At 41.9% G+C, this 21,546-nt stretch overlaps 1 protein-coding gene across 2 annotated transcripts; it reads right to left on the bottom strand.

The window, feature by feature from the left end:
* Nucleotides 1-1,655: 1,655 nt before the first annotated feature.
* On the bottom strand, nt 1,656-20,486 carry COX7A2L (cytochrome c oxidase subunit 7A2 like). Of its 2 annotated transcripts, none has more exons than XM_025190087.3 (3): nt 20,424-20,486; nt 4,393-4,527; nt 1,656-2,586 (listed from the first exon to the last, which is right to left on the bottom strand). In XM_025190087.3, exons 1-3 carry the CDS (start codon nt 20,469-20,471, stop codon nt 2,443-2,445), a joined length of 327 nt encoding a protein of 108 aa, XP_025045872.1. In that variant the 5' UTR covers nt 20,472-20,486; the 3' UTR covers nt 1,656-2,442. The 2 variants fall into 2 exon arrangements, with proteins under 2 accessions (XP_025045872.1, XP_006134044.1); XM_006133982.5 differs by lacking the exon at nt 20,424-20,486 and adding an exon at nt 20,060-20,235.
* Nucleotides 20,487-21,546: the final 1,060 nt, after the last annotated feature.

The raw sequence follows: 21,546 nt of genomic DNA, 5'->3' as shown, positions 1-21,546 counted from the left end.
GCAAATAACACATATGTAGGGGCAAGATTAGAAAGGTGTAGCTACAAAATGAGTTCAGTCTAGCTAGAGACAAACAGTAACAAGAAAACACTGTACAAATATATTAAAAGGAAGAGGAAGACCAAGGACAGGGCAGGCCCATTCCTCAATGAAGAGGGAGAAACAATAACAGAAAACCTGGAAATGGTAGAGGGCTTAATGACTTGTTTTAGTTTTCACAAAGAAGAAATGCTTCTGGTGACTGGATGCTTAACATAGTGAATGCTATTGGAAATGGGGTCTGTTTAGACCTTAAAATAAAAAATAACAAGTTAAAAATTACTTAGAAAAGTTAGATGTCTTCAAGTCACCAGGGCCTGATGAAATGCACCTTAGAATACCCAAGGAGCTGGTAGGGAAGGTATCTGAGCCATTAGCTACCATCTTTGAAAAGTCATGGAAATTGGGAGAGATTCCAGAAGACTGGAAAAGGGCAAATACAGTGCCATCTATAAAAAGATAAATAAGAACAACCCAGAAAACTATAGCCCAGTCATCTTAACTTCTGTGCCAGGGTAGATAATGGAGCAAATAATTAAGGAATTCATCTGTAAATATCTGGAAAATTAGCAGTTGATAGGTAACAAATCCAGTAAAGAACAAACGTTGTCAAATCAATCCGATAACTTTGATAGGATAACAAGTCTTGCGGATAAGAGGGAAGTGGTAGAGATAGCATACCTAGACTTTACTAAAGCATTTAATATCGTCTTCCATGACCTTATCAATAAACTAGGAAAATACAATCTAGATGGGGCTAGTATAAAGGGCTACTATAAGGTGAGTGCATAACTGAAGGATAACTGTTCTCAGAGAGTAGTTACTAATGGATCATAGTCACACTGATGGGGCATAACAAATGCAGTTTCACAGGGGGTCAGTTTTGGGACCATTTCTGTTCAATATCTTCATCAATTTAGATATTTGTATAGAACGTACGCTTATAAAGTTTGCAAATGATACCAAGCTGGGAAGGGTTACAAGTGCTTTGGAGGACAGAGTCATAATTCAAAATATCTGGACAAATTAGAGATAAGGTCTGAGGGAAATAGGATGAAGTTTAATAAGGACAAATGCAAAGTACTACACTTAGGGCATGCCTACACTATGGAATTATTTTGAAAAAATAACTCCCAAAATAGCATGTCCACACTACAGGGTAGCCTTGAAATTAGTCTGAGGCAGGCTCCCTTAATGTGGATGCGCTACCTCTGAAACACCATCTATATGTGGGTGAAAAACTGAGATTGCCGCTAGGTGTACTTTTAGTGAAGCGACTGCCAACTTCTGCAAATGTAGATGAAGGATGTAATTCAATATGTGTTGGATAGATACAAACAAGGGCTACGTCTACACTGGCATGATTTTCCAGAAATGCTTTTGACGGAAAAGTTAACATGCAACTACGATATGAAATAGAGCAACCTTTCACTAAAGCAGATATTGGTTATTATTTCTTGTAAAAGACTACTAAAAGACCTGGCTATTAGCATAGTTGTGAGGTTTAGTGACTTTTCAACTAGATGCCTGTTTCAGAAAGTGTAAGTTGAAACTTGAAACAAATATAGGGCCCTGTGAAAAGATCGAACAAGACTTTTAAATCAAAAACGTTTCAATGTTTGTGTATTGGTGTATTTATTCCACAGTAAAAACAGTACTTTAAAAATATAATTTGACAAAAAGAAAAGGACAAAGTTGTATAGGTGGTGTTACAATAAAGAACACTGCCTAAGTGCAACACTGCTACCAGCAGCTGTGTTCATATTGAGGAATAAATATGTGACATTAGATTTGGACACCATAACCCTGTCATACTATTCACTAATGGTACAAATTTAAGTAACCATGTTTCCGTCGTTAACACTATCAGTCTTTGGAAGTATTTCATACTATACCTTCTAAAGTGAACATGCATGACAAGAAAAAAATATTTTTGACATCAAGTAGAAAGTTACATAAATCACTTATTGCTTCCATAAACCCATAGTACCCTAAAATTCTCTTTCTCCTTCCCTTCAGAGAAAGTGGGTATTAAGGTATAACTTGACAATTAAGTTTTCGTTTCCAATTTAACATTGTTGAAAGGTAGGGTGCAAGTTTTACCACCTTAAAGTGCTCAGAGGCTGTTTTAAGACAACTGTGTGTCCAGTTTACATTAGAAATGGGAAAGAGAAACTGGAGACCTGGACAAGCGAGGTTGAATGATTTTTAAAATGGATATTTATCTTGCTTTCCAATGTATCAGAAGGCAACCGTTTTCTTAATGCCTTTATTTGAAGAATTCACAACATATAATCACAGGGTTAAGTAGTAAATTCAAAGTGGTGTTAACTAGTAAATTCAAAGGGGTAAGATAACTGTTCCTTCAGAGGCATGCTGGCAGTCCCGTAAGTTAGGCTTCATTCACTTCTTGGATTTTGGTTGTGAAGCCATGTAGAGAGCTATGAGACAATAGATGGTCCCTCCTATTGTTAGAGCCATAGTGGTCCGATATAGTAGCTGATCAGGAACTCCTCGTTTCAGATGTACTGGCAATCCATCAGCTTTCTGTGGAAGAACAAGAGCACAGGAAATGAAAAAAAGGCTGAGTGCATACTGATCACAAACAAGCTACCACAGCTAACATAAGAAGAAAGCTGAGATAGTGGAGGAAGATAAAGGAAAAAAAAACCCTCACAAACCTTTATGTAAACTAATCCGTCAACAAAAAAATTAGGGTTTTACCTCTAACTGCACAAAACAAAGAGCAAACTAGTTTTATTTTAAGTGCCTCTGTTTGTCATAGTCACCTTGCAAATTGTAGGCGTAACCATGTCTTAGAATATATTCTCAAAATCCATCCTAAAAGACACTTGACTGAAAAGTGTCACTAAGGCTACGTCTATACTGGTTTTCTCAGCAAAAGATATACTAACGAGGAACTCATTTGCATGAGTCGTGATCTCATTTGCATATTTTCTGCCAATCCATTTTTTGCGCAAAAACAAGTAGTGTGGACGTTTTCTTTTTGCACAAAAAACCCTTTTTCCGCAAGATCAGTATACCTCCTTTTTGGGGGGCATAAGGATCTTGTGGAAAAAGGGGGTTTTGCACAAAAAGAAAACGTCCCCAGTGCAAAAACGGGTTGGCAGAAAATATGCAAATGAGATCATGACTCATGCAAATGAGTCCCTCATTAGCATATTTTTAATGTGAAAACTTGTAGTTTAGATGTAGCCTAAGAGAATAGCTGAGGATTTGTATCAATTAATGTTCAATTTAGCATTACACAGTCCAAATAAAAATGTCATGCAAGACAGCTTACACAGTCCAAATAAAAATGTCATGCAAGACAGCTGTGTACATTTTAAAAATCACAACCCCTTGTAATTCTCGTAACAGAATGTTATATGAAGTTTATTCTTATTTTTAAAAACTCCATCCATTGGTCCATCCCAAACAAGTTCTTAATCCACACAATGGCTCTGGAGGACACTACAGCAGGTTAGTCCACAGTTTGTTCCTTACATTCAGAAGCTTTGTTGGATTATAAGATTTTCTTATGTTCCCAGAAAGAAAACATGTTCACAACTCATCTGAATGTGATGAGCACTGTAGCAGTAGGAAGAAAGGAGTGCTGAATTTCTCCTTTCTAGCAGATGTCCTGCCAGTACAAGAATTCCTGTGCAGTGTCAAGAGACTGATGATGAATCATCAATAGGGCCCTACCACATTCATGGCCATAAAACACACACATAGTATTGCCACCTTTATTCTTGAATGGATTTCAGAGCAGCAGCAGGCAGTTATGTGAAAGGGCAGCAATACCATCCCAGGACATCCTTACTTTTGCACTGCTGCTTGCGACAGCTCTTCCTTTGGACTTCTAGCCCACAGCCACCAAACTAAGCTGCCTGCCTCTGAAGACAGCACTGTCACCAGCAGCAGCAGCATACAATGGTAGCAGTACTACAACCCCTCTACAGTAACCTTGTGACCCCCCTTCCCCACTCCTTTTTTGGTCAGGACCCCTAAAATTACACTACCATGACATTTCACATTAATAGGTAAAATCATGAGATTTTAAATATCCTGTGACTGTGAAAATGACCAAAATAGACTGAATTCAGACAGGTCCTCATTATCAATCTATAAACATTAAACTACAGGATATTATGAAAATTACTACAAACCCTTTCTAAAAGTTTCAAATATGAACATTCTTTGGACCAAATGTTGCAGAATTTGAATTATACAGTGTATATGCCATTATGCAAACCCACTGAAGGTGTTGCACAGGTTCAATGGAGGGCAGAATATGATCCACTATCTTAAGCCCTGTTTATTTACATTTACCCTTAAAGCATTTCTTACCTGAAATAGTTTCTGGAGGTCTGGCACCTTGTTTTTACCCAAATAAGAAACAGCTGCTGGTGAATCTGAGGCAAGTTTAGTTGGCGTTCCAAAAATCAGAGCTGGTGATTCTGTTGATACCAGTGGTTTGAGTCCCTGGAAAATGGAGTTCAAAGAGTTGAGTACCTTGATATTTAACAGTTGAAAAGAACGTACCACTGATCATGTTAAAAAAAAAAAAAAACACCACACATACCACAGCTCAGATGAAAAAGCATTACACACAGAAAACTAACCTGGCTACAGACACCCGTACTTTAAAAAAAAAAATCTAGAATGATAGCCAATTAAAATATATTGGGAGATGACTATCAAATCTCATTTTTGACTCAGGACTTGAGAAATTCACCTGTCAATTCCAAGTAGGCAACTTTACATGATGTACATTGTTTTACCAATTTAATTCTCTATTTTTTATTGTTTCTAGCTTTTATTATTGCAGAGAGGACCTTCCAAATGCAAAGTTAAAGTCAACTAAGTAATGTACCCCTGAAATGGTAATCAGCCTGAAACAGAAGTGAAGAGTGTCTCAAGGCCAAAATTCTACCCTGTGGCACTGTTTGAACAGCAGGGGAATTCCTTAGACACCTGGGGGAGGGAGGAGAGAAGGACTGATGAGCAAATTAAGAGTTTTTGCTACTATGATTCTAAGCATCAAGGCTACGTCTACATTGGTCCCTTTTCCGGAAGGGGCATGGTAATTTTTGAAATCGCAATAGGGAAACGCGCGGGGGATTTAAATATCCCCCGGGGCATTTAAATAAAAATGTCCGCCGTTTTTTTCCGGCTTTTAGAAAAGCCGGAAAAGAGCATCTACACTGGCCCCGATCCTCCGGAAAAAGCGCCCTTTTCCGGAGGATCTTATTCCTACTTCGAAGGGCGCTTTTTCCGGAGGATCGGGCCCAGTGTAGATGCTCTTTTCCAGCTTTTCTAAAAGCCGGAAAAAAGCGGCGGACATTTTTATTTAAATGCCGCGGGGGATATTTAAATCCCCCGCGCGTTTCCCTATTGCGATTTCAAAAATTACCATGCCCCTTCCGGAAAAGGGGCCAATGTAGACGAGCCCTAAGTGTAATAAAATCATTTAGGATTTGAATAATGAATAGATTACTACAAGGGAGAAAGATCAGAAGTTTGTACTAGGAACGTTAACATTTGGTTATTTTAGTAATTGGGTAGTTGATAGAATTTTTATTGACTATTCAATGGGGAAAGCAGCCAGCTCAGTCCCAGCTTGTGCTGGGACCAAACCCCATTGTGGCTCTGCAATTTAAAACTGGGGGTCAGGCTGCCTGCCTCCTACTGCCTTTTAAATTGCAGAGTCACAGTGGAGTTGGGTCTCAGTCCGAGCTGGGAATGAGCTAGGCTGCCTGCCCAGCCAGCAGCAGCCCCTGTCTGCGGGCAGTCAGTCCTAACTCCCTGCTGGGACCCACAGACAGCGACTACTGCTGGAGCGGCTTCCCCTGCCCCCACTCCCACCTCTAATAGGAGGCAGCAGGGAGGGGGGGCAGAGACAGTGCTGGGGGGAGGGAGGGAACCAGCTGATATAGAGGCAGCGGTGGGAAGGGGGAGAATAAGAGTAGTCAACTCAACTAATATATTAATTTACTTTTCAGTTGACTACTCCAGTAGATCTTATATTCTGGAGTGTTCCCAATCACAAGAGAAATGTATTATATACAGAAATTTTAGTTTTTAGTCTACTGCAAATTGATGCAGTCAAATTGAACCCCCATGTGCTCCTCTGCTTCCAGAGAAGTCCATCTACACAGGTATTCAGTTATACTATATTCAGCCAGATGGAACAGTCCTTCCCACCCTTTGCTCTAACAAACTGGAACTTTCATCTCTCTCCCTCTAACACTTACCTTTTAAAATTCCAATTCCGCATCACTGCAATTAATCTGCTCTTTTCCTACTTATATTTTAGACTCTCGCTATTCATATATATATATATAAATAAACTGAAATGTGCTGTAGCTGAGTCATAGTAAGTTGCAAGCCATTTCTATAAGTTCTGTGCTACAGTCATCGTTTATCATCCATCCTGAATTTTTCATCCCACACCTATCTTTATTGGTCAAAAAAGAAGACAGGTTTCACAGTATATCAGTCACTTAAAAAAATCACTTCTATTTTAAACCACTACCACCCATCATGTACTGTATAGGATTTTGATTAGACTAGTAAGAAAGAATGGATATCTAGAATTACTGTGTACTAAGACTTTAAGAGATATCATGCACTGAGGTTTTCCTTTTTATTGTATCCAGAGACAGGCAAAATATTTTCAAGTAATGCAAGAAATGCAAACCTAACTGTTCCCTGGAATTACATTTAATCCAAGGTCACTGATCAGTGTCTTATTTACTCAATACTGACAAGCAAGCTCTAATTTGCCTCAGCCTCTCTTCTCACTATTTTGTTTTTTTTACTACTTAATTTTTTTTTTAACTATCAAAGAGCAAAGTCAGTAGTATTTTTACACTGTGAGCCTCTAAAGAAATTAAAGAATCCAATGAAAATACTTTTTGGCAAAAGAAAATTCAGATAAGACTTGATCTTTAACCCCCCTCACTCCCCCCAGAGTCTAAAATGTTTCAAAGACTTGAGTGAACAACAAAAAGCTAGGTACATTAAGACAAAGGATAGAATTTCTACTTGTGCTATTGCGAATGATTACTTACACTTTTAAAATCTGTTTTGCTTTAATTTTCAGATTAGTTTGTAGTACCATGACACTAATCTTTATTTATTCTCTTAAGTCATAGAAAGAGACCATTACTGAAGTCTGAACTGGATGGGGAGCGCAAGTGCACAACATTAAAAGGTTACAGTGCAAGAAATGCTGAGAATCAGATTTTTACTGTTTGATAACATTTTTCTATTTTTAATAAAGTGTGCCAATGTTTAATACCTTTTGTGTAATAGAAATTATTTATAGTTCATGCTGCTGTGAAATGTTTAAAAGCTTAGTTTTTCTTCCTTTTCCCCAAATCAAAGTATTTTGGAACAAGAGTCTATTTATGAGCACTGAATATAATGGGCCAGACTGCTGACTTTTGGTAAATATCTTCTGTGCCAAATACATACAGCCAGAATGTTACCACCCATTCTCCTCTGCGCAAACAAGAGGATTTCAGAGAGCACATGGGCATAGATGCATAAAGCCCTATGCTCTGACAATCATGGTCCAGAAAAATGGTCCCTGACAGATTAATATAGGAAGCCTGGTGATGTGGAAGAGGGAAAAATAAACAGGAACTGGATGGGGTGAAGGAAGGCAACTGATCAGATCAGGTGCACAGCATGAAATGAAACAGCTGGATCAAGGAGCTGATAGAGGGAGACCAACATTCCCACTGGTTTAGTTAAAGTGGGAAAAGGTGCGGTGTAAAAAGTTATATTATATGTAAATAAAATTCAAGTTACATAATCATGTACTATCATGAATATGTGCAAGGGGAATGAATTAAGGAACATCCAAATTGAATATAGTCATATGTGATCTGATTAGATCTTTCATAATGCAGCAATATGCAAAACACTTTCAAATGATCAAAATTAGGGATGAAAAAGGGTTAATCAGTTGCTCAGTAAGCATGTGCTTTAACCAACAGCCCTCCCACATACCTTCCAATGGGGCCAGCCCAAGCCAGTTGAACAGGTTAACTGTTTAAACATAATGTCTAAATTGGATTTTACATCTCTACCCATAAATTCAAAAAGCAGACAATCAAAACCAATATATACTTAAAATAAAATTCAAATGCAACAGAATGATGTTCACTTTTCAGCATTACTCTCCATTTGCAGTGTTTTGCTATACAGGCAGTCCCCGCACTTACGAACGGGGCTTTTCTCGCCCTGGAGCTCACAGGCGGCGGGTCGCCACCTGCGTCCTCCGGGGCGAGAAAAACTTCTCCCGGTCTCCCTGGTTTGCTGGGGGGGTCCAGCAAAGCCACTGGACCCCCCCAGCAGACCAGGGACACCCGAGCAAAGCCGCCGCCTGGGTGGCTTTGCTCCTGTCCCCCTGGTCTGCTGGGGGGTCCAGAAAAACCGCTGGACCCCCCCCCAGCAGACCAGGGAGACAGGAGCAAAGCCGCACAGGCAGCATCCTGCCGCCTGTGCGGCTTTGCTCGAGGGCAAAGGAGCAAAGCCACACGGGCGGCGGGGTCCCTCCGCCTGTGCGGCTTTGCTCGGGTCTCCCTGGTCTGCTGGGGGGGGAGGGGGCACACTCAGCAGACCAGGCTTTTGTTGCGGGACGCCTCGGGTAGAGCAGCTGGGGTGCTGCCTGGTTGGTCCTGTGGGAACCTACCGGGCAGCGCCCCAGCTGTTCTATCCCAGGCTCCAGATTCAGCAGCTGTTGAAACTGATCAGGCTGATTCCAGGAAGCTGGGGGCAGAGCAACTCTGTCTCCAGCTTCCTGTAGTCAGCCCCTGGTCAGTTTCAGTGGCAGCAGCTGAATCTGGAGCCAGTTCCAACTTACATACAAATTCAACTTAAGAACAAACCTATAGTCCCTATATTGTACGTAACCCGGGGACTGCCTGTACTTAGAAGACTTCTCTAATACAACACACACCACATCCAATAGAGTGGGCAACTTCCTCAAAGTGAATTAGATTGAGGGGGAAGGGAAGATGTAAGATTGCTCACAGTTTATGCTTGAAAAACAAATTAAGTTAGTGCTACAGAATGTTTTAAAAGGAGGTGTGTATGAATTCACTAAACCTTAAAGCCTACATAATAAACAGCTCCTCAAAATGTCGAAAGAGAGCTTCATTCCAGAGACTGAGCATAAACTATTAACCAAGATTACATTTACATACTGACAAGGCTAATGCACGAGCATTTTTAGAAGGGATCATTCCTATTTGCTGTTTGTTCATAGTATCAACAGCAAAATTTCAGCAGAGCATGGAACCTGTCTGAATTTTGGGAGAGTGCAACCAAAAATAACAACTCAAATGGGGACAGGGTTCAGCTAAAAAGTTTGAAAAACTACACAATGTGCAGGCAGGAGGTAGCTAATCGTTGTGTGCAGGCATAAGAATGGCCGTACTGCGGCAAACTAAGGATCAATCTAGCCCAGTATCCTGTCTTCCAACAGTGCCTAATACCAGATGCCCCAGAGGGAGTAAAAAGAACAGGTAGCCATCAAGTGATCCCTTTATGTCATCTATTTCCAGCCTCTGACAAACAGAGGGTAGTAAAAAGAACAGGTAGCCATCAAGTGATCCCTTTATGTCATCTATTTCCAGCCTCTGACAAACAGAGGGTAGGGATACTTATTACCCAGGATGGGTAGGAATGGTATTGATAGACCTGACCTCCATGAAGTTATCTAATTCTTTTTCGAATGCTGTTAAAGTCCTGGTCTTCACAACATGATCTGGCAAGGAGTTCCATAGGCTGACTGTACACTGTGTGAAGAAAAACTTCCTTTTGTTTTAAACCTGCTACCTATTAACTTCATTTGGTGACTCAACTAGGTCTTATATTAGTAAATAACTTTACCTTATTCACTTTCTCCATACCCACCATGATTTCATAAGTCTATTGTATTCTCTCATTGTCTCCTCTTTTCTATGATGAAAAATCCCAGTTTTTAATCTCTCTTCATATGGCACCCGTTCCAAACCCCTAATCATTTTTGTTGCCCTTTTCTGAAACTTTTCCAATGCAAATCTTTTTTTTTTTTTTTTTTTTTTTTTTTTTTTGAGATGAGGCGATCACATCTGTATGCAGTATTCAAGATATGGGCATTCCATGGATTTATATAGAGGCAATAAGATATTCTCAGTCTTTTTCTCTGTTCCCTTTTTAATGAATCCTAACGTTTTGTTGGCTTTTTTGACAGCCGCTGCACGAGTGGATGTTTTCAAAGAACTATACACAATGACTCCAAGATCACTCTCTTGAGTAGTTATAGCTAAATTAGTCCCCATCATATTGTATATATATATATCTGGGATTATTTTTCCAATGTGCATTACTTTGTACTTATCAACATTAAAATTAGTTTGCCATTTTGTTGCCCAATCACTTAGTTTTGTGGGATCTTTTTTAAGCTCTTCAGAGTCTGCTTTGGTCTTAACCTTTTATCTTGAGGGGTAGGTTATACAAAGAGAAATAACTAGAAGCAGCGTGCCAGGAGAGAGAGGTTCGAGAGTCATCTAAACAAACTGGAAGATTGGGCCAAAAGAAATCTGATGAGCTTCAACAAGGACAAGTGACGAGTCCTGCACTTAGCTTGGAAAAATCCCATGTACTGGCTGGGGACCAACTGGCAAAGCAGTAGTTCCACAGAAAAGAACCTGGGGATTACAGTGAACAAGAAGCTCGATGAGAATCAGTGTGCACTTGCTGCCAAGGCTAAAAGCACATTGGGATGCATTAGTAGAAGCAATGCCAGAAAAGTGAGTATTCTCCTCTATTCAGCACTTGTGAGGCCACATCTAGAGTACAGCATCCAGTTTTGGGCCTGCCACTAGAGAAAGAACGTGGACAAATTGGAGAGAGTCCAACAGGGGGCAATGAAAAATGATTATGGGGCCTGGGCATGAGAGTTGTGAGGAGAGGCTGAGGAAAGTGGGCTTTGTCTGCAGAAAAGGAGAGTGAAGGGGGAGGATTTGACAGAAGCTTTCAACTAACCAAAGGGAGAATTCCCAAGAGGAGGGAGTGAGGCTGTTCTCAGCGATGGCAGACAACAAGGAACAATGGCCTTGGGAGGTCTACATTGGGTATTAGGAAAAGCTTTCTTTAGGAGGGTAGTGAAGCATTGGAATCTCCATCTTTTGAGGTTTTTAAAGCCCTGACTTGACAAAGCTCTGGCTAGAATGATTTAGTTGGGATTGATCCTGCTTTGTGCAGGGGGTTGGACTAGATGCCCCTCCTGAGGTCTCTTTCTGCCATAACCTTGTGTGATTCTATAACCATACCTGTGGCCATTGCTCCACGAGTGCTCTGCCGGAGCCAGAACACCCCACCTCAGAAACCAAGAGGAACAAATTTTCTCCTTCCTCCTTGTGACACCCTTTTAGATATTTGAAAACCGCTATCATGTCCCCCCTTAATCTTTTTTCCAAACTAAACAAGCCCAGTTCATGAAGCCTGGCTTCGTAGGGCATGTTCTCTAGACCTTTAATCATTCTTGTCGCTCTTCTCTGTACCCTTTTCAATTTCTCCACATCTTTCTTGAAATGTGGCGCCCAGAACTGGACACAGCTGAGGCCTAACTAGTGCAGAGTAGAGCGGCAGAATGACTTCACGAGTTTTGCTTACAACACAACACACCTGTTGATACAACCTAGAATCATATTTGCTTTTTTTGCAACAGCATCACACTGTTGACTCATTCAACTTGTGGTCCACTATGACCCCGAGATCCCTTTCCGCCATGCTCCTTCCTAGACAGTCGCTTCCCATCTTGTATGTATGGAACTGATTGTTCCTTCCTAAGTGGAGCACTTTGCATTTCTCTCTATTAAACCTCATCCTGTTTACCTCTGACCATTTCTCTAACTTGCTAAGGTCATTTTGAATTATGTCCCTATCCTCCAAAGAAGTTGCAATCCCACCCAGTTTGGTATCATCTTCAAACTTAATAAGCGTACTCTATCCCAATATCTACATCATTGATGAAGATATTGAACAGTACGGGTCCCAAAACAGACCCTTGTGGAACTCCATTTGTTATCCCTTTCCAGCAGGATTTAGCACCATTAACAACAACTCTCTGACTATGGTTTTCCAGCCAATTATGCACCCACCTTATCGTGGCCCTATCTAAGTTATATTTGCCTAGTTTATCAATAAAAATATCATGCAAGACTGTATCAAATGCCTTACTAAAGTCTAGGTATATGACATCCACCGCTTCTCCCTTATCCACAAGGCTCGTTATCCTATCAAAGAAAGCTATCAGATTAGTTTGGCATGACTTGTTCTTCACATACCCATGCTGGCTCTTCCCTATCACTTTATTACCTTCCAAGTGTTTGCATATGATTTCCTTAATTACCTGCTCCATTATCTTCCCTGGGACAGACGTTAAACTTAACGGTCTGTAGTTTCCTGGGTTGTTCTTATTCTCCTTTTTATAGATGGGCACAATATTTGCCCTTTTCCAGTCTTCTGGAGTCTCCCCTGTCTTCCATGATTTTTCAAAGATCATAGCTAAAGGCTCAGATACCTCCTCTATCAGCTCCTTGAGTATCCTGGGATGCATTTCATCAGGACCTGGTGACTTGCTGACATCTAACTTTCCTAAGTGATTTTTAACTTGTTCTTTGTGTATCCTATCTTCTAAACTTACCCTCTCTCTGCTTGTATTCACTACGTTAGGCACAGCTCCAGACTTCTCGGTGAAGACCGAAACAAAGAAGTCATTGAGCATCTCTGCCATTTCCAAGTTTCCTGTTACTGCTTCTCCCTCCTCACTGAGCAGTGGGCCTACCCTGTCCTTGGTCTTCCTCTTGCTTCTAATGTATTTATAAAAGGTCTTCTTGTTTCCCTTTATGCCTGTAGCTAGTTTGATCTCATTTTGTGCCTTTGCCTTTCTAATCTTGCCCCTGCATTCCCGTGTTGCTTGCCTATATTCATCCTTTGTTATTTGTCCTAGTTTCCATTTTTTATAGGACTCCTTTTTTATTTTGAGATCATGCAAGATCTCCTTGTTAAGCCAAGCTGATCTTTTGCCGTATTTTCTATCTTTCCTAAAATTGTAACTTGACAATTTTCAAATGTTAAAGACTGTGATCAAACATTACAGTATTATTAGTGTAGGTATGTTTCAGCAGATTCTAAGTGGACTCCCATTGTCTCAAAAGGATGGCATCCAGCTGGTTTTACTATGAAGCAGTCAAAATTGAGGCTAATATGCATCACAATTTAATTTTAAAGGTGCCATCCTTGTAACTTGTAAAACCAAGCTACCAAAGAATCTTTATGGCAAACCAAAAAAATTGGTTTAAGTTTCCAGTAATACCCTAAAAGGGGTCCTGTGCTGCAATATACACACACATACACCCCTCACAGAATACTACTAGAATTGTTGCAGTTCTAAAACTATTACCTTCAGAGAAAAAATGACAACTTCCCATATTTATAAATTGCAAAAGAATGATAAAAATTAAATACAGTTCAAAAGGGCTTTTTTTTGTTTGCATTACACGTACAGAAAGCAAGTAGATTTACAAAAGTGAATTGTGATTTTAAGAGCAAGTGCTTTCTTAAAAAGTAATACACATGAGGTAGTTTAAATTAAGCTATAAATCCCATGTCCTAAAGCCTATTTAGACAATTTTTCTAAGACAACCATGCTGTTCCCAAATCTCAGTTAAACTGAAGCACATAGCCTCAGAGACAGAATAGGCAGTCCTGGCAGACATAATGCGAGTACTCTCCTATGTCACTCTCTTCCCAAAACAAGGTTCCTTGCATTTTGGTGACCCTTACACTTGCTGTGATAATTCTATGAGCTGACTATCTACAGCAGGACACTCTAACTTAATACATGAAAGAAGCATCCAGCACACAGCTAGCCCAGAGTCAGGCAAGTGCCAAAGGTTTCTTAAAGACACCTCTGCTCCCAGTCATCCTTTTGCTCTACACACTTAAACCATATCTGAGAATTGGGTCCTTTATAATCCAAGCCAAATGCAGGAGTCTGTATTTCTTTAACAATACAACACTATATTTGCAAAATACATATTTATGAAGGGAGATAACACAAGGTATTTTTATCCAAGCAAGTATTCTACATAAAAAATATATGCTTAGTGCTCCCATTTTTCAACTATATCATCTCAAACAGCAGCTCTTGATAATATGAGATGATTTGACACACCATAAGGGTCCATATGATTTCTATGTGATTTTAATATCCCAAAGGGATCAGCTTAAAGAGCCAAGGGAAAAAGTTTCTCCCTCAGCTGGGTAGTGATTTTTTTTCATTTTCTTCAAAACATTTTAAACCCCAATTCTAAATTCTTTACATGCAATAGTATTTATGAAATTGTACATTTTTGCAAGACCTTTCTATAAGCTAGACTGTAATATACAGAAATTTGTTTACATATACAATTTATAAAAGGGCTCCATTTTAATAATTTAATTAAAAGTAAGATTACAGTAGATCATTAAACAGTGTGGCATAGTGATGTCTGCAGAATATACTGCTTTCCTTAAATACACCATCACACTTAAATGAACATTAGGGTCAGATTAACAGAGGACATTCTCTCTATGTATTTGCCTCTGCCTTTCTTTGAAGTAATAAATATTTAAATGAAATGTTTAAAATGTAGAATAGAGTATTTCTTAAAAGCCCATATAGTTTTGCCCCCAAATAATTCCAAAGGGGATGCTCAGTTTAGAGTAGAAAATTATTTCTAAAAGGAAAATGTTATTGAATAATGCTGAGCTTTGGGTTTAAATCATCTTCCATTATAATGTTGCTGGGCCATGCTTAAGTTTTGCCAGCGACCAGATGCATTATAAAGATGTCCCAGAGACTTCTACTGAAGTGAGGCTGAGGGGTGCAGCAGGAGTTTTTATGGTGGCTCTAAACATGAGGATTTTCTACTCTAAACTTTCAAGTAGGAATAAGGGATCTTCCGGAAAAGGGCTTATTTTCTGCAAGATCCCGTTTAGACTGGCGCTTTTCTCCGGCAAAACCCCGAGCCGGAAAAAAGCGGCAGCCATGTTCATGCAAATGCCGCGGGGGATATTTAAATCCCCCACGGCATTTGCAATTCCGAAGTGTCTCATTAGCATCCATTTTCCGGAAAGGGGTGCCAATGTAGACACAGCCCATGTGTGCAACAATGGAAGCAACATTGGGGTGGCTGAAGATTTGGGCCTGCCCTATGATGAAAAGTTACAGAAGTTTGGTATGTGAAATACTGACACCCCTAACCAACAGAGCTATGCTGACAAAAGCCCTACTGTAGACTTATCTGAGAGTTCTTTTGCTAGTGGAGTGTGTTTCATAAGGGAAATTAAATAACATCAGCAAAAGAACTTGATTGTTGATATCCTTATACTGGTGAGCTCTTTTTAGTGTAAAACTGGCTTTCCAGTATAGACTATCTTCTGCGAGAAGAAATCACTGCAGAATAGTTTTAAAAAAATATGTTAAAAACATTATTTTTATAGAAATTAAATGCAGGTTTATTTTAAAAAGCTAAACCTCTTTAAAATTAAATTGAAAAAGCCTGTGCTAAGGCCTAAAACTATTATAATCTACAAATGATTTAAATAAAGTGCAAAAAATGTTTAGTACATATTTTCTCCCAAGGTCTAAACAGAATCAGACCACTGAACTGGAAGTCACTGGCTGAGAACCTGGAACTAGAGACTGTTGAAGTGCTAAGCCACTTTTTTTAAGCAGTAGACTTCTGCAGATGCCAAGAATATAGGTTTTTCACTGCAGCTTATTCAACTTGCTCAGTTCAATGACCAATTCAGAGTTTAAGAAAGCTTGTCTTCTTCTAGCCCAGTAGTCACTAACGTTTTAAACCACAAGATCACTTTTTCAATTTAAGGGCAATGTTAAGATCTACCTCAATCCCAAATATCCTTCTTTGAGGCCCCGACCCCTGCTCCACCCCCTCTCTAAAAACTCACCCTTCTCACTCCAGCCCCATTCCTCCCACATCCTCACTCACTTTCACCATGCTGGGGTAAAGGATGGGGGTGCCAGCTCTGGTGTTGGGCCAGGGGTTGGGAGTGTGTGAGGGCCTCCGGGCTTAGCCTAGGGCAGGGGACTGGAGTCCAGGGCTATGTCTACACTGGCGGGTTCTTGTGCAAGAACTCTTGCACAAGAACATGTCCACACGGCCATGTGCTTTTGAGCAAGAGCATCCATGACAGTGTGGACGCTCTCTTGTGCAAGAAAGCTCTGATGGCCATTTTAGCCATAAGGCTTTCTTGAGCAAGAAGCCTCTGATGCACGTCCACACTGCCCGCTTGTGCAAGAGCTCATGCATAAGAGGGCTTACAGTTGTTAGAAAAGAGCATAGCTCTTACGCACGAAGCCCTGTCTTCTGACACCATACTGTAAATCTTCTTGCGCAAGAGCGAGCGGGCAGTGTGGACATAGCCCAGGAGGGGGTTATGGGTGCAAGCCCTGGGAAGGAGTTTGGGTGCAGGGGGATCCATATCTGGGGCAGGAGGAGGTTCAAAGCTAGGATAAGGGTTCAGGAAGCAGGCTCTGACTGGGCACCATTTAACTGAGACAGCATCTGGGTGGTGGAGCAGTGTGCTTAAGGCAGGCTTACTCCTGCCCTGGCCTGCACCACTCCTGAAAGCACCTGGCATGTACAGCAATGGCACCATATGCTGCCTCTTAACCACAGGTACTGATCCCAGAGCTTCTACTGGCCGCAGTTCCCCATTACTGATCAATGGGAGCTGCAGGAGTGGTGTCTGCAGGTAAGGACACCATGTGGAGACAGCCTGCTCTGCCTCTCTCAGGAGCATGCCTGTTACATCCAGGAGCAGCAATTACCATAGGTATAATGACTTCAGCCACGCCAGGTTAGACATTTTAAAACTCACTACTCAAAGAATTAATTTAAATGTAAGAGAAATGAAAATTATGAAAAGCACAGACCAGTCAAACCCTCAAAACACCCCACTTTGCAGGCAGTAAAAGTAGTAACAACGACCCCTCACATGTGTGTTGGGTCAGGAGACGAGAGTACAGGACAGTGCGTGTTTGTGAAAAAGAGACACACAGTGTGAGTACCAGATTTGCATTGCCAAACTCCTTCCATCCCCTTATCTCAGTGTGGAGATAGGGTACAGGAGTGGGGGGAGGAGGGACACTAACATCCGCACCCCCTTCTCCCTCCAGCACCCTGCACAGCAAGCAGAAGGGTCCTGGGGGGGGGGGGGGGCAGCTCCAAGGCAGAGGGCAGGAGCAGCAGCAGCAGGGCAGTGGGTGGAAGAGCAACTAAAGTGCCAGCCTTGATAGCTTCCTGGCCAAAAATGTCAGGATCACCTGTCAGAGGCTCCAAGTAGATCCCAATCTACTGGATGGGGACCACTCTTCTAGACTATGAATAGAAGTTAGGTGCACAAGGATGAAATCTACTAGTTCTAAAATCTTGAAGCACATGGTGATTAAATAGTATCAGTCCAATTCACTACAGACAACTTTCGTTTTTAAAACTGATTTTTTTTCAAAAGCAAAAATTTGACAGATCTAGAATTTAAGAATTTTAAATCTGTTTAAAATGTTGTGTATTTAACTGAATTTGAATATTCTACCAAATGCAACTTGTCATATATTGCAAGTAAATAAAAGTAATCCCCAGTAAACATGTAAGCTATTTAATTACTTAAACATATACAGATACAGTGCATTTTTCTTATTAGCAAGAAACACCAACTTTAGCATAAAGGCTAAAGTAGCAGGAAATCAAATGTTTTAATTGTTGCCAACCTGTGAGAGTTGCACTCTCTCTAAGAAAATAAATGAAGGACAAGTACAAAACAATTAAAATTGATTATTCAAATCAATGTTTCCTGCCTGCTGAGTTAGATCTTTCCCAGGATGAGTTGGGCTCTACTTATTTGTGATATGTTCAACTGCATATGCAAATTTGAAAATGCCACCAATACAGTGTACATTAAGGAAGAGCGACAAAAACGAACACAGTCTCAGAGGGTAGCCAAGTTTGTCTATAACAGCATTCCTTAAACTTTTTAAGACTGAGGAACACCAAACCATTTTTTTAAGAACACCACCAAGGATTTTTTGTTGAGGGAGGAAAGAAAAAAAAAGGTTGGAGGAAAAGGGTCAGGGAGAAGTTTGAGAAAAAAAAAAAAGAGTAGAACACAGTTTAAGAAACACTGGTCTATAACATTAAAAACAAGCAGCCCTGTGGCACCTTAGAGACTAACAAACATTATCTCATGAACTTTTGTGGCTAAAAAACACTTAGAATCATAGAATACTAGGACTGGAAGGGACCTCGAGAGGTCATCAAGTCCAGTCCCCTGCCCTCATAGCAGGACCAAATACTGTCTAGACCATCCCTGATAGACATTTATCTAACCTACTCTTAAATATCTCCACAGATGGAGATTCCACAACCTCCCTGGGCAATTTATTCCAGTGTTTGACTACCCTGACAGTTAGGAACTTTTTCCTAATGTCTAATTTAAACCTCCCTTGCTGCAGTTTAAGCCCATTGCTTCTTGATCTATCCTCAGAGGCCAGGATGAACAAGTTTTCTCCCTCCTCCTTATGACACCCTTTTACATACCTGAAAACAGCTATTATGTCTCCCCTCAATCGTCTCTTTTCTAAACTAAAGAAACCCAAACAAACCTAAACTAAAATTCATCAGATTAGTCAGAGTGTAATTTACAGAATCCAGGATATATACAAAAGATTGTAGGATCAGTGTTAATGAAGTTAATTGAGTCAGGCTGGATGTGTCCAATTCATAACTTGTGATGTGTACTTGTGAATATCGACTGGGGGGGGAGAGAGAAGAGGAGGCAGTAGGGAGAAGAGAAAGATTGTCTTTGTAGTGTGTGAAGCACTTAATATCTTTATTCAATTCCAAGTTAATAGTATGGAACTTATAATAGAATTTTAGTTCAGCAATTTCCCTCTGTAATTGGGTGATAAAAATCCTTTGCAGAGATTAGTCTTCCAAAAGTGAGGGAACACAGAGATGGATTATGGTTTCTTGTTTTCAACCTAGACCTTTGAATTTACCTTAAGCTTACCAGATCCCAACCATGGGAAAAGAAAGCATTCATGAATGCCAATTCAACCTAGTGTTTATTTGATTTTTGCCTCAAATCACAGCCAAACCCTTCACTGTTAATAAAAAAAAACTGTAGACCCCCTCCAGCTGAGAAATTATGGCATCTGGGTTTGAAGAAAGCCTAGTGAATTGCTTCTTGGCCTTTTGGCTAAGACCAAATATCTTTAACTAAGGCTTCCCCTGCACTTCAAAGTAGCATCATTTTAGTAGTCAGTTAGTTGTCAGCACTGTTTATCTGATTTCAGAGACAAGGAAAACTTATGGTTGACGCTGAACAGATATTATCCACATTTACAAATAGCTTAAGGCATTAGTTTGACTAACAGGCAGTTGAGTGTTAGTTGCTGAAGCAGTGTTACTTTTCTGAATACAGACAGTGGTTAAGCCGCTCCCATCTTTGAAAGACCAGCCCCATTTTACAGGCGGGTAAACAGCGGAGCAAGGTGACGACTTGCCCAAGGTCACACCGCAGTGCCAGGAGCAGCCGGCGGGAGCCCTGACCCGACCCCTGCCAGGCGCGGCGCACAAGCCCCTCGGGAACGACACCCCCCCCCCCCCCGACCCAGACTAGATGGGCTCGGACGCCACGTGAGACCCGCTGGCAGAAACGCCGCTCCGGAGCCTCTGTCCCAGGCCTGAGCCGCCAGCCGCGGCAGGGACTCCGGCCGCCCAGGAAGGCACCGCTCCTGTCAGCGGGCGCGTGGCAACCATCCCACAGGCTCGCGGAGACCTGCTCGCGGAGGCACCGAGCGGAATGTCCCGCTCCGAGCCCCGGAGGAAGCGGCCAGGGAAGGGCAGGGAAGGTCACGGACTCTGGCCGGCCACGCGCTCACCTGCGGGACGTAGGCAGCGGACGCCACCGCCCCAACCAGCTTCTGGCTAAAGCCGCTGAATTTGTAATACATGGTGCCGGGCTCTGCGCACACGCCGCGCTACCTCCCCCCCAGGCGCCCGGCTGGCCGCGCCACACTCCTGGAAAAGACCCTCCCCTTTCCGGGGCTTCCTCAGCCGCCAGGGCCCCGGGCTAGGGAAACCAGTTTTGTAGCGGGCCGCGCCGGGTGCCTGTAGAACAAACTCGGAAACCTGCCACAAGCGGTGCCTGGAAGACTTGAGTAATAAAGGCGAGTCCTTCGTGCATGGCGGGAGCGCTAACCGCCCTCGTGTTCTGTAGCGAACGCTTAGGGTGGGCGGCAGTACCCAGTCAGGCAGCAGCTGGGCAGCTTGGAGCCTCATACGCCTGCGCATTGGAACTCCGCACGCGGGCTTGAGACCCTCCTCGCTCGGCTTCTGGGGAAAGGCCCAAGAGCCAACCAATAAGCGACGGAGGGCGGTTGAAACCCCGCCTCCTGCATAACAACTGTTGCTAGCCGGGGGACGCTTTCTATGCCGGCGTCTGCAGCCTGCGGGCCAGAGAAGCAGCGGGCCGGGTCTCGAAGGAGCTGAGCTCGTGGGGGGGCTGCCGTTGGGTAGGGGCGGGGCGGCAGAGAAGATGCCCGGGGAGGGGACGTGCGGTCCGGTGCGCTGCTTCCGAACCTAGCGGGGGGGCAGGCGAAGGGAGTCTCCTCCCCCGTGAGGGCTGAGCGCCCTTCATTCCCCTGCGCGTCGGTTTTAACTGTGGCTCCAGGTGACTGACTTGTGGGTGTGTCTCTGCACGTGCCTATGCAAATGAGGACTCGGGTGGCCCTGCTCTGTCGTTACGATTGTCGGTACTTTTCATTGTTACTGCTCTGCCACCATTCTTCCCTCCCACTCCGCTGCCCTGTGAAACCGGAATCCAGACTGATGTGCGCTGGTAACAAATGCTGTGGTAATGGTGAGTATTGGACATGCTAGTATTGTACTCCCTTTATAATCACACAGAATTTAAAAAAATCATTTCCTGTCAAAAGCTTGGAAATAACTTGGAAATACAGTTTCATTTCCTGAAGTTTAACATGTGTTTGCGGATCTATTTGCCAAACAATTCCTGTCTCCCCGCACCTATTATCTTTTTAGTGGAAATGAAATCTACACTGCAGTTTGTTTTGTGAAGATTTCCTTTCTTGCAAAGGTGATCATGATGAGGCTTCTTTCATTTGAGTGAATTTAATCCTCGAAGTTGTGGCAGCTCTGGAAAATTAAGTCCTCTCTGTATTCACAGAATGGAGACAGCTTAGTTAACAACTGTTGAAGCTTCCCCATATTAATCAACATTAGTAACGCTAATCAACAATCAACTGTCTCACCTCAGGCTGACCAATTAAAATCAATAGGAATCTTTCTTCTAGCATGGATGGGTTCCAAATCATGCACTCAGATCCAGAATCAGTAGCAATGAAAC

This window comes from Pelodiscus sinensis, chromosome 3 (assembly GCF_052426305.1).
Source record: "Pelodiscus sinensis isolate ZL-2025 chromosome 3, ASM5242630v1, whole genome shotgun sequence".
Taxonomy (NCBI): Eukaryota; Metazoa; Chordata; order Testudines; family Trionychidae; genus Pelodiscus; species Pelodiscus sinensis.
Note: the sequence above shows the minus strand (reverse complement) of the source record. Positions and strands in the feature narration are given on the sequence as shown.